The sequence below is a fragment of the Struthio camelus genome, chromosome 1 (assembly GCF_040807025.1).
Source record: "Struthio camelus isolate bStrCam1 chromosome 1, bStrCam1.hap1, whole genome shotgun sequence".
NCBI classification, from domain to species: Eukaryota; Metazoa; Chordata; class Aves; order Struthioniformes; family Struthionidae; genus Struthio; species Struthio camelus.
The window spans coordinates 14,441,468-14,454,167 of record NC_090942.1 but is presented as its reverse complement, the minus strand read 5'-3'; the positions used below and the strand labels follow the sequence as shown (position 1 = coordinate 14,454,167).

Sequence of the window (12,700 nt, the reverse complement as noted above, 5' to 3'; positions counted from 1 at the left end):
GATGTCTGAGTAACCTAACTATATTTACACTGGAAGGAACGTTTTGAGCTAGTACTTTCTAAAAACAAATTATAATGAACATAAATGCATGTCCCCTCTGCTCTAGGTACCCCAGAGAGGTCTCACTCCATTCTGCTGCAATATTCCATCAATGGTGGCATCACTTGGCACCTAATAGATGAGTTTTACTTCACACAGACGACGGACGTTCTCTTTATTAATGTTCCGCTGCCCTACGCAGCCCAAACCAACGCTACGCGTTTCAGACTCTGGCAACCTTACAACAACGGTGAGGAAGTGACGCCCACGGGACTCCAGATACACCCTTCCATAGCTGGGTGTTTATGAGGGGCTGGGTTTTTGGACTCAACAAGAATTAAGACTCTTAAATCTTGTTTTCTCAAATTTCAAATCCTTCAATTAAAATTGTCACAAGATTACGTTTACAGTTCTTATAATGCTGCTATATGTTATATTGTAAAAGTACCTTAACCTAATACCCCTAGACTGCGCGCAGAGGACTAGCAGCTTTGGTTCTGGAGGAATGGGGAGATCAAACAGCACTTCTAAAGTTAACTTTACTCAGGCTTTTCTCATTATTTTTAATGGACTTGATTGTCGTTTACACTGAGGCTCCATTACAATGCTCCAATTATATAAAAGTGTCCCAAATGTAAATGAGAATTGAGCCTACCTTGCCCAGAATTAACTAGGCATTAAAACCCCAGTCAGAAAGAGAACGTACTGAGCAGTTAATCTTTTGTTTAAATTGTAAAGGAACAGAGAAATCCACAAGAGGAACATAGCTTACTCCTCCTGATTACAGGACATGTACCAGCTGAAGAAATCTCTTCTGTTCTCACTCCGTGCACATTTCTCAGCAGGAGCTGACATTAAAAGCATTAAATATTCCAGCGATAATTTAGTCATGGTCATATGACAACCATTTACTCCGCTTCAGGCAAAGAAAGTGATTTTTTTCACAAAACATGAATTGAAATCCAATCCTAAAAATCCCGTCCCAGTTCATTCTTCTGATGGGTCTTGCCTAAAACATTTAACTAAACTTTCCTTGTACACATTATCCTGAAGTAGGAAGATCATCTAAGAGAGGTCTTTTAGCCTTGTCTGATCAACATGAAGGCTTTCATAGAGATGAGAAAAGAGTTACACAGAAGATCTGGCAAGCTAATCCCTCCTCTCCCATTTGAAAGCATTCTTGTACCATTACGCGACGCGTTTGAATTCCATAATCCATTTAGGAGGAGGTCAGTCCATTCCCTTCTCTCTTGAAGAGCTTCCAGCTAGCACACACATTAGATTGTTGAGTGCCAGGAAAAAAGTGCAGAATGAAATAATCCATGCTTGAACTTTGTAGCAGCAGCTCATTTCACAGAATCACAGAGTGGCTGAGGTTGGAAGGGACCTCTGGAGATCATCTAGTCCATCTAACCATTTAGATGACTCTAAATTAAAGAAGGCATTGATGCTAGAGTTAGGAAAGTAAACGTGATTTAGATGAAAGAGACGTGCTCTGCACAGGTTTGTCATCCTTCAGTTGCTGTGGCTTTTGTAAATTTTGGAGGAATGAGAATTAATTCTGTAGGGTCAGGCTGCAGAGCCTTGGAGCAGCACAGGGACTGTTTTCATGGAACAGTTCTAAGGTCACCTGGGAGGCCACCCCTTTAGCACTCCTTTCTCCATGTCATCCGTAGATACCGGCTTCTGTTCTGCTCCCTAGTATTATTAGGTCTGTAATAGGAACGTTGTTCTTTTCTTTCTAGGCAAAAAAGAAGAAATCTGGATTATTGATGACTTCATAATTGATGGAAATAACCTAAAGAATCCCATGATCCTTTTGGATACATTTGACTTTGGTCCCAAAGAGGATAACTGGTTTTTCTATCCTGGTGGAAACATTGGGCTTTACTGCCCGTATTCATCTAAGGGAGCACCGTAAGTATCTCTCAGCAGTAAACAGAAAGAAGTGACTGTGAAAAAACCTGAATCGAAAGTACCTTTACTTTTGTTACAGGGAGGAAGATTCTGCTATGGTATTTGTTTCGAATGAAGTTGGAGAACATTCCATTACAACACGGGATCTGAGTGTAAATGAGAACACTATAATCCAATTTGAGGTACTTGCCCTCACAAAGTTACTTTTTGTTTTGCTTAGAGAGTTCCATTCCTTCAGGCTCTGTTCTTTGGTATATCTGCCCAGCTGTTATGATTGCCAGGCGGAGAAGTTTGCCAAATTTCCCCTGTAATTGCTTTGATATTACTTTCCTTCTCGTGGGCGAGGCTTCTCTCACATAGACAGAGGAAACTTCTTTCTCAACGTCTGTTTTCTTGCTAAATTACCACTTTGGCCATGCACTCCTACTTGCACTGATAGCATCAGATTCCGGGTCCTACAAGGTGGAGCGTGCCAACTGGCAGGCAAGATGATGAGCACCAAAATATACTGAAGGTCTAGACTGCCACGTTACAACTTGCTCTGGAGAAGTGTTGCAACACTTCCATGAGCTGACCCAGTGAAGAGCTACGACTTCACCTATGACATTAGAAATTAATTTTTCCTACATCCTGGTTTAACTGCGCTAATGGTAGTGCTTATCTCAGAGAGGCAAGGCTCTGCTTTCCTTTTGCTTCTGCCTATCCTTTGGTAGAGGCCGTAGTGGAAGCTGTTCTTTGTCCTTGACAGCCTGAATTCACCCTGTCTTAGGCAGTTATATCTGAAGATCATCGATAAAGAACACATTTTGTGGTGCTTCTCATATAGCCAGTGGAAATAGGCACCCTCAAAAGCAACACACAGTCTAAGCTAAACTGTGTTTCTGTTTTACCCTAAATCTAAATCGTGCATTGGAGAAGCCTCCCTCTCCCGCAGAATATCGAGGGAGCCTAGGGTAACCACTGATGGGAGCAACCATTTCAGCTTAGTGTGTATTAGTTTAGAGAGGTCATTACATTGTCATTAAGATATTGTAAAAGAATCTTTCACATAAATCGCCATGCCGCAATTACCAGACTGTTTTTATCAAAGATGTAGTGTGCTGTAGTGTTAAACAGCAAATGATGCTGGTTTATAAACAATTACTGAAATGATATTTAGGGTTTTCCAAGAAAATTAGGTTTAGCTGTGTACGCATGCACGCTTCAGTTTGTCATGCAACTAATTCATAAATTATTGAATGCAAACCATTTTATGTTTTAAAATATAGATTACAGCCTGTAAAACAAAAATGTTTGAGGTCATTTTAAGATATTCATAAGTCTTCAGAGCATTAACCTCATAAAACCTACATGCATACTTCCATATGTGGTAAGAACATTGTTTAAAGGAAGTTAAATGACTTCAGCTCACATTTTTGAGAGCATTAGTATAAATGAAGATGTTATGCATAATGCAGTAGAGCTTCTCTCTGTGTCTCGAGAGTCAACAGCTATTTTGGGTCAGGCATCTCTCTAAGCTTCCAGATGAGTAGACAATCCTTCTAGCCAAATGTAGGTTGATGACTCTTCTGTGCACTGAAGAGCAATGAAGGAAGTTTGATGTAGGATACATTTTCGACATTCTTACACAGTACTGTATATTACTGGGTTTTAGAAATAATTCCGTTTTCATTACAGAGCAGTGTGTTAGAAAGGCACTTACTTTTGACTAAAAAGAGATGTAAGATACAAATTGTTTCATACTTTTAGTATATGCTTTGCATTCCATCCCTAATAGGTTTTTATTTATGGCATGATAAGTATAGTACATCATATTTTATACGACAAACTCATCCTGTAAATGAACTACTTCTTCTTTTATGTAAGTAATTTGAAACTAAAAGAGCATCTTAATATCAGCATGAAAGAAAAGCAGATTTATGTGCAGAGAGGGCATAACAATGGTCTCCTAAGAGGTCTCACGTTCTGTACAAAACGTCGTATTTGATTTTTTTTCTGGTTACTAGTTTCAGGGTACTAAATCTTTTTCAGGATCAGCTGGAACCACTGGTCATGTAGGATTCCTACATTTTCTACTGTTCTGTATAGCAGGAACTTATAAGAACACCTTGGGAAGTTTGACACTGCCCAGCTATGTTTTTGGCGTGACCTAGAATCTAAATCAAATCCAGCCATGCTACTCTTTTCAATATTGTCTCCTAGCACTTTGCTGCAATACATGAGCAAAAAGGGTAGTGAGTATGAAAGCTGAAGAACATTTTGAAGTAAGGCAGTGCATGCCCTGAAGAGTAATTCCTATGGCATAAGGATTTTTTTGAAGTGTTACAAAAAAGAGGACCATTGTGCAGCTAAAGAATATAGCAAGAAGTTTATGCTTGCACATTTTGCTTTAATATTTCTAGTTTTAAACAATGTACATTCTTTTGGTAGTTCAGTCCCTGCCTGAGGAATACCAAAGCTGATGCAATTACTTCAGCCACATTAGTACCTCTCCTCCCTTGGGATTTTGTCTAATTAAGTTCATGCTTTTCTCTGGGTGGAAGTGTCTGTGGATTTCATGTTCCATTCATTTTTTTATGAGCCAGATGATTGCAATAAGGACATGGACACGGACACGTACCGTGGGCGGGAAGGGCAGCACACAAGAGGTCTCTTCCTTTTGCATGTCCTGAGTTCATCATTCCAGTTGTTGTTGAATGAGCTCCCAAATCACCAGTTTCCTAGGCCAAATAAATACTGCACCAAATGGTGGAAGCTGACTGAGATTAAGAGTGATTAGATGTCACAGTCTTGCCATATGTCATCTACATTTTATATCTTGGACCTCAGATCAATATTGGATGCACCACCGATAGTTCCTCTGCCGACCCAGTAAAACTGGAGTTCTCACGAGATCTGGGGGCAACCTGGCACCAACTTCTCCCTTTGTGCTACAGTAGCAGCAGCCACTTCAGCTCCTTGTGCTCCACCGAACATCACCCAAGTAGCACTTACTATGCAGGCACTACCCAGGGCTGGAGAAGGGAGGTCATTCACTTTGGAAAACTGCACCTGTGTGGGTAAGTGTCATGTCATGTAAGTTTGTGCTCCGTTGCTCGTTTGTTTGCTTTTTTTTCTGTTTCTCATCCAGAAGGTTCTGCCAGCCCAAGAGCAGCCCGTAAGACCAGCCACACTGGGGCAGACCAGATGGCCAGCCTTTCTCCACTTCTTGCCCTGAACGGCAGTTCATGTTCAGATGATTCCCCAAAACATGTTGTGCCTAATTGTATACTGCTGTATTCCTAATGAAAGTGAGGTTTGATCCCAATTAGTTATCAGCCTGTGCTTTGAAGCACAGTTTTTGAGTGACAGTCTTAATTCTCTAGGATAACCACAGATAATTTGCTATTTATCTGTGTGATTGCTGACATTTTTGTGAAAGTGGATTGCATAGTAAAATAATGCAAAAGCAGCTATGTTTTTAGAGTTCTTTGAATGCCCTCTCTGCAGTAAGTGTGTTAGCCATTTGAATTTATCAATCTAGGGTATGCTTGCATGAAATTTGAGATTCATTAGAAGATGCAGTAAAATGTGAGCTACTGTAAACTTACTTCAGTGTAAGGAAATGGACTTATCTAAAATCTCAAGATCTCTTGTAGCTGCACAGTTCTGCGATTTTGTGAAATTAACTGCTGCAGTGAATTAATCAAAACACTTAAAGTTTGTGGTATAAGCCTGGTGGGATAATAGCATGTATAGCAAAGAAAAATAATACATGCTAGCAGGCATAATAATATGTAACTTTTCAAAGTATAAAAGAGTAGTGTTTACTTTTTCATGGAAAATTCTGTCTTTTAGTACCAACCCAGTTTATGTGAAATATCACATCATTAAGGATTAAACTGTGGCATGTGTGAATGAAAATTAGTTTTGCAACTAGAGGTTTTATTTATGAATCTACTGTGTATAGTGGCCTTTCCTCTAAACAAGTAACCTAATTTGTGGTTCTGAAAGTAGGAAAAGACCTATATAAGAGATGAAAACCAAGTCTGGAAAGCCTGAATGTTTAATAATTTAAGAAAATGTTTAAACTTTAAACTTGAATATTCTGTTTTACAACAGTTAACGCTTCAAGCGTGGAAGAGTTAATCATACCTTGCAACAACTCATCTGTCCTTCCGCTTTACCGCAAGAGAATTAATTGACCCTTTACGCTTTCCCCAAGTACCCATGTATCCCTCCAAATACAAATTTTAGGTATACGGTCTCCTAGGTCATTTCAACCTTCCATGTATTTTGATTTAATCCTCCATTCCTAAGTATGTCTCTCCCATTTGCTTGCCTTCCCTCTATTCCTTCCCCAATAGGCCAGGTCAAAAATGAATTGCTAATAGTGAGCTAAACCCAAAGCAACAAAGAGCAGCTTTCATGGAGCATTTGATGACATGAATTTATTGGGCCAGAGGGGTAAAATGGGATTTTCTCCCCCAGGTTCCTGATAAAGACAAAAGAACTTGGATCTACCTGTACTATTGATCCATGTACTGCATTTGGATGTCTCTAGCCTGATATATTGAACATGAAATGCAATTAGGCACTTTTCTCTTCTCACTTTTCTGGTTTCCTTTCTTTTTTGAAATGTTTCCTCGTTTGGTAATAAAATTATTCTCTCTGGAGTTTATTCTCTCTGGAGTGTTTCCCCTGCTCAGTTTGTTTTCCCTCCTTCTGCAGTCTGTTCCTCTTTATATGCAGCACTGATGGGAGTCATGCTTAGGAGACAAATTAAAAATGACAGGCCAGCACCCAAAGAAGAATATAGTTTAAATTAACGATATGCAATATCAGTCTTTTTTTAAGATTAAGTTGTATGAAAACAAGCTGAACACTTGGTGACATGGCAGATCATGTTTTCTTTTCATGTGACTTAGGGTGAGTTTTTTACCACCCCAATTCCACAGGTAGTCTCCCTGGAGACAGTGGGGCGGTATGAAGTTGGATTTCACTCACCAGCAGAAGGTGAAAACGATACAATCTGACCCAGAGACTGCAAGCTATAGCAGAAGGAAAGCTGTTTGACCACAGCCATTCCTCCTCTCCACAACTGACAGAGAGAAGAGTGGTTAGATTTCAATTCCCATGTTCAAGTCCGTCATTCACTTTTTGTATTACAACTAATGAATAATGTTCTTGTTTCTGTCAGTACTTGGGCTGAATATCAGCATAAAGATGCATTAAATACTGAAGAAATTGGATATAGCAGTCAGTTTCTAGAATCAAACTAATTATCATGCCAGTTCTAGCAAAAAGACTACTCTGTGTGGGAATACATATATAATATATATTCATACAAAAACATATGCATATACATATTTTGTACAAATTCAGAAATGCCAAACTAAGGTTTAAATTATACATACTTTACATCTTTTTCAGATTGGCAAGGTTCAGATGGTATCAAGGATTTTATCCTGCTGGATCCCAGCCAGTGACCTGGGCCATCGATAACGTATACGTCGGTCCCCAGTGCGAGGAGATGTGTAATGGGCATGGCAGTTGTATCAACGGGACAAAGTGCATCTGTGACCCCGGATATTCTGGGCCAACCTGCAAAATAAGCACCAAGAATTCTGACTTTCTCAAGGACGATTTTGAAGGTATCTCTTTTTCTTTTAGTCTGAGTTCTATCTATCAGTCTTAGTGGAACCTTGGACTAAAGGAATCAAAATGGTTTGTGAATGTCTGATGGCTCTCAGTTGTCTGTTTGTTTGGCTTATCGGACTCTTTGCTAAATTGTTAACACTGAAGTACAAAATCTTCACTGAAATGAGATTTCCTGATACTCTATATGTAGAAAATAATTTTGATAGAAAATGATGGCACACAGAATTTCTGGTGAGAGGTATGTCAGTTTAATTCTCACAAAATTATGTATTTAGTATTGAAGTGTTGGGTGGTTTGACTTTAGCACAGACAAAACGCATGCGAGACAAAGAAGGGCTTTAGGACTATGGGGTTTCCCACTGCAAAGGCCGTCTATGTGGGCTTAATATCGCAAACATCTCTGCAGAACAGACTGTGTGTCAGTGGCGAGGGCCACCGCTGGGCAGGTATTGCAGACAGGGACCCCAAGCAGGCGGCACCAGGAGGGAGCTCAAAGCCCTGCATGCGGCTGGGTGCACCCAGGTGCATCCCCACATGCACTTCTGAAAGCGCATCAAAATTTCCTCTACCAGCAAGCAAGGCAAGAAGAACACGTGAAGCAGTACCCATGAGTCAAAATCCTCCCATCATAGTTGCTACTGTTCATTTAAAATTTTTCCAAGCTGTTTCCGCACATGGCACCCAAAGTTTCTTTATAGAGAAGGATACTTGGTTGTTTTCTTAAGAAAAATGCAGAAAAGCTGAATCTCCTGTGAATAACTGGAGACTAGGATCCCAAACTTCAAACTTGTGGGTTTATCATCTGTTTTGTTTTGATTTGTGGCAGTTTTCTAGGAAAACCTTTGGGTTGGAAACCCTGGTATGAATATCTGTTCATCCGGCATATAATGTTTAATTTAGCTCTCTTCCTCTGGAGATAGTACTCCTGCAGCAGGAATGCTTCGGAATAAATCATAAATATGTATGTATTGTGTATTCAGGTCAGCTAGAGTCTGATAGATTCCTGCTTGTGAGCGGGGGAAAGCCATCAAGGAAGTGCGGTATCCTTTCTGGAGGAAACAACCTTTTCTTTAATGAAGAAGGCTTACGTATGCTGATGACTCGAGATCTAGACTTGTCACAAGCAAGGTAACACAATTTTAAAATGCTTTCAGGATTTCACTGAAGAAATAACGTACTGAGAATTTGCAGTGCATACATGATAGTTCAGAGACGAAGGCAAGCTGATATATCCTGCAGTCCTTACTCCCGCAAGCATTCCATTTTAACCACTGTAACCATTTTAAATTAATTTTAACTTGAACTTTAATAGGATTAATCGTTCTTGACTAGGAGCTGCAGGCTCTGACACCATATATTGAGTAGTTTATGCAAGTTTTTATTTCTTAAATGCGTAACATGAGAAATTGGTTATTTGTCACATGCTCTGTTTGTCTTACAGTTTGTTATATTATGAGTCATTGTTGAAACAGGAGTATCTGCTGCTAGTATAACTGTTACATTCATCATCTCATAATTCCTTAATTTCTGAAGCTTAATTTCTTCTTATTGTGTGCATTAGTTTCCAATAATTCACTGAGGAATTCCCATCAAGCTGTCACCAGCTAGGCTGAGCACAGCTATTGAAAAACAAATATTTTTAGTGTACTTAGAGATCATGTTGTATCATTATGGCCTGCAGAGGACATATTTGATGAGAGAGACATGCTACACAAGCCACATAAAAAGTTACACCAATGCAAATTAAGCCATCTGCTAATTGTGTGCAAACTAACAAACAGCCGTTGTTTTCTGATTTATTCAGTAGCTTAGCTTATATCCTTACCTTATTACTTTTGAGAGACTGCATTTTCTCTAAGATTTTTCCACTGATCTCTTGTAAAGGCACTGCTCCTCTCTAGTGTGCTGTGGGAAACACTGTAATAGGTACTTTATCTCTTTTTGGCTTGTTGTCTTCTTTAGCATTGAAGCTTTATGTAATGATTTCATTGCAGAACCTCGCAGCCAGGAAAGGTGCTTAATTTCTAACCACTATTACATTTTTAGATAAGCAATTAGCTAACCTTCAGTAAGGAGTAATATTAGAGGTCCCTGTACTGAATTCGTGGGATTACTCAAAGCAAACTTTTTTCAGAACTTAGTCAACGCAAACATCAATACTTCTGTAGTAATTTGATTTCCTAGACAGTTTTGAAATTTAAAGATCATTTAATAAAAGATATGAGATTTGTAAATAGCTCCATTAGACTAAATGACATGTTTTCCTTCTTGCTCATATTCAAAGAATTGTCATTGATCTTTTCTCCATGACAGTGTGTAGCTAGATTGGCATATAATGACCTTGAGGTGTTACATAGTGATAAATGACTCGTGCAAATAAAAGAAAAACAGAGCAGTGTGTTTAATTTCATGGGTATGCCCTGAAAAACATTCACCAAATAACTGTTGCGTTCTCTTCTGAACCACAAAGTAGACTGCAAAGGCGTTGCTGGTGGCTGTTCTCTTAACATCCCGAAAGAATTGCAATGGGATTTTCTAAATTTCCAGGCTGATTCTGTGGGCCACCTGCAAAGAACGACCACACACTCGGTTTTGGCACAGACATGCCAAGTTCCACAAACAACTTGGAGCAGTATCAATTTATGCCAGGAATAAAGAGAACCAGAGCTTCTCACAGCTCTTTTAAAGAGGACTAGGCTCGGAGACCACATTAAAAGCATCCTTTCTCTTGTGAGGAGACCCCCTGAAACACCTTGATCAGCAAAGCTGTCAGTGCTGCAAGCCACTCTCAACACTGGGGATTTAAATCAAGTGGACTCTCTAATCTAGTATCCTGTCTCATCAAGCCTACATTTTAAATAATTCAATATAAGGGCCAGCGTATTATGGAGGTGCCAGTAGTTGAAACTACACAGTGTGAAATATCAGTAGGGATAGTATATTTTAGGTATCACGGTTGATCAAATCCTTTTCAATTCTGAGTTACTAGAAGAATATCCTCATCTTACTACATCTACAAAAAGAAGTTTGGTTTTCTATGTCAAAATAAGTAGAATCTTTCCAACAATATCTGTGGGGTGAGAAAAGAGAAGGTTAAAATTGCTAACTTTTTATCTGTACAACTTTTTAGGTTACCTATGTTTAAGTGGACTATTACGTTATTAGTAGAAAAATCAGATAAAAGAACAGCAATGCATAGAGAGCAGATCAGCAGAGACAAGGTCACCTGGCTTTATTTCCTTTAAATTACATGGTGAATGTCAAAGTGAATCTGCAGAGGAACAAAGACTTGCCCGCAGTAAATCCAATCCATTACAGTTGATATGTTGATCCACGAGGGTCCCCAGTGTTGCTTTAGAGCACAAGCAGTACGTTATGTCTGGGTCACGGAGCTGGATATAATCTATAGTAAAAGAAGTTATATATAGCAACAATAGAAACCGTGAGTTGTAGTGAGCACTAGAATTAATTGACTTGCTGGCATGGTGTCTTAGAGAAGCCGTGTCTCCTCAGCACCACTCCGCAGCCTCCGCTCCCCGTGGGTCTGCCTGCAGGTCAAAACAGAGTAAGGTCTCTGACGCAAAACGTGATATGCAGTGCTGCATTTAACTATGAGCCGGGCAGCACTAATGCGATAGTAACTAGAACAGATACAACACGTTAAAGCTGTGCAAAAGCTGTGCAAACATGAATTAATATTTGTAATAACCCTGCGAGTCAGGGAGGTAAATATCATTACAACAGCGGTTCCCTCCACTCCAGGTGCTGAATAGAGCTGTTTATAAGCATCAGCTAACAGGAAGCATTGTTTCCAGAGCATTGTCCCTCTTTGGAGCAGCCAGCTAAAAAGAGGACCAAACCACTCGTGCCCCTTGGTGTTCTCATATTGACTTCAGGGAAGACAACACATTTAAGCAGCGTCATTTACACAAATTTCCAGTGCTGAGTAAACGGACAAAATAATCTCTGAAAGTGAAATGCGTTTTGTTCACCTGTCCAGATTTTATCTAATTCGTGCCAATGAACCTGGATGCTTATTTTAAATACAAGCGTTTCAGTACATTCATAGCAAATCGTGATCTACTTAAGGCTCTGTTGCTTTTCTGCCATTAAAATCTATGTTTACAGGCTACAGGATAAGAATTTCACCCAGGATTATATTTCTGATATTTGCAGCAGCATCTGCTACACAGGTAAAAGCTCAAAACATAAACGACTGGCTTTGTTCAGCTCCTTCTACCTGGCAAATTTCCACACAGGCAAAACAAATTATTGTCAGCCCACCTGTCTGTTTACTTACGTTCTGGAGGCTTTGAAAAGGAAATCACAAGATCTCCTAAAGCCGAGTCTTATCCCAAGAAATCGCTGGCTAGTCAATAGACAGAAGTAAGACTATTCAAATTAGGAAGTCTAAGCTGGCAAATCTTCATATAACTACCGAGTCTGTAATCAAAATATTATATTGGCATAATATCCCCAAGGTAAACAAATGAAACAAAACTGACTTAGACAAAGTTTAAATCCCCTTGGTTGATTATCTAGCATGTTACAGAAAAGAAATCTTTCACCGTAACTCTTCCCACGGTCAGATTTGTGCAGTTCTTCATGAGACTGGGTTGCGGAAAAGGGGTCCCAGACCCCAGGAGCCAACCAGTGCTTTTACAATATTCACTCAATGGTGGCCTCACGTGGAGCCTTCTTCAGGAGTTCCTCTTCAGTAACTCAAGCAACGTGGGGCGATACATTGCCTTGGAAGTTCCCCTGAAGGCTCGTTCCGGCTCTACTCGACTTCGCTGGTGGCAGCCATCTGAGAATGGGCATTTCTACAGTCCGTGGGTAATCGATCAGGTAAGTAACCTTCTAGAGTTTTTTTTAAATGTGACTTTAGACTATCTTCAGTCTAAATATTTTGCTTAATGTTGATGTATGCCATTTCACTGGGTCAACCAAAACACTTTTTATAAAGGTATTCCAGAGATATAATAACGTAGCAAAATATCTGAGCGCAATTACTGTTTGCTAGTTTTGTGTTTTAACGCGGTGTTGCCATGCTGGATACAGAATGCTCATTTTTGAGCAAGGAAAGTCTTTTATACGTGGGTAA

The 12,700-nt window shown here is 39.6% G+C and overlaps 1 protein-coding gene across 1 annotated transcript in view; it reads left to right on the top strand.

The window, feature by feature from the left end:
* RELN (reelin) overlaps positions 1–12,700 on the top strand; it is a 294,455-nt gene that overhangs the window by 244,191 nt on the left and 37,564 nt on the right. Inside the window, exons 38-44 of the mRNA XM_068931206.1 lie at positions 107–289; positions 1,785–1,956; positions 2,036–2,138; positions 4,786–5,015; positions 7,369–7,589; positions 8,577–8,724; positions 12,186–12,444. Coding sequence (XP_068787307.1) covers positions 107–289; positions 1,785–1,956; positions 2,036–2,138; positions 4,786–5,015; positions 7,369–7,589; positions 8,577–8,724; positions 12,186–12,444 — 1,316 coding nt within the window. The remainder of the gene's footprint in view (positions 1–106; positions 290–1,784; positions 1,957–2,035; positions 2,139–4,785; positions 5,016–7,368; positions 7,590–8,576; positions 8,725–12,185; positions 12,445–12,700) is intronic.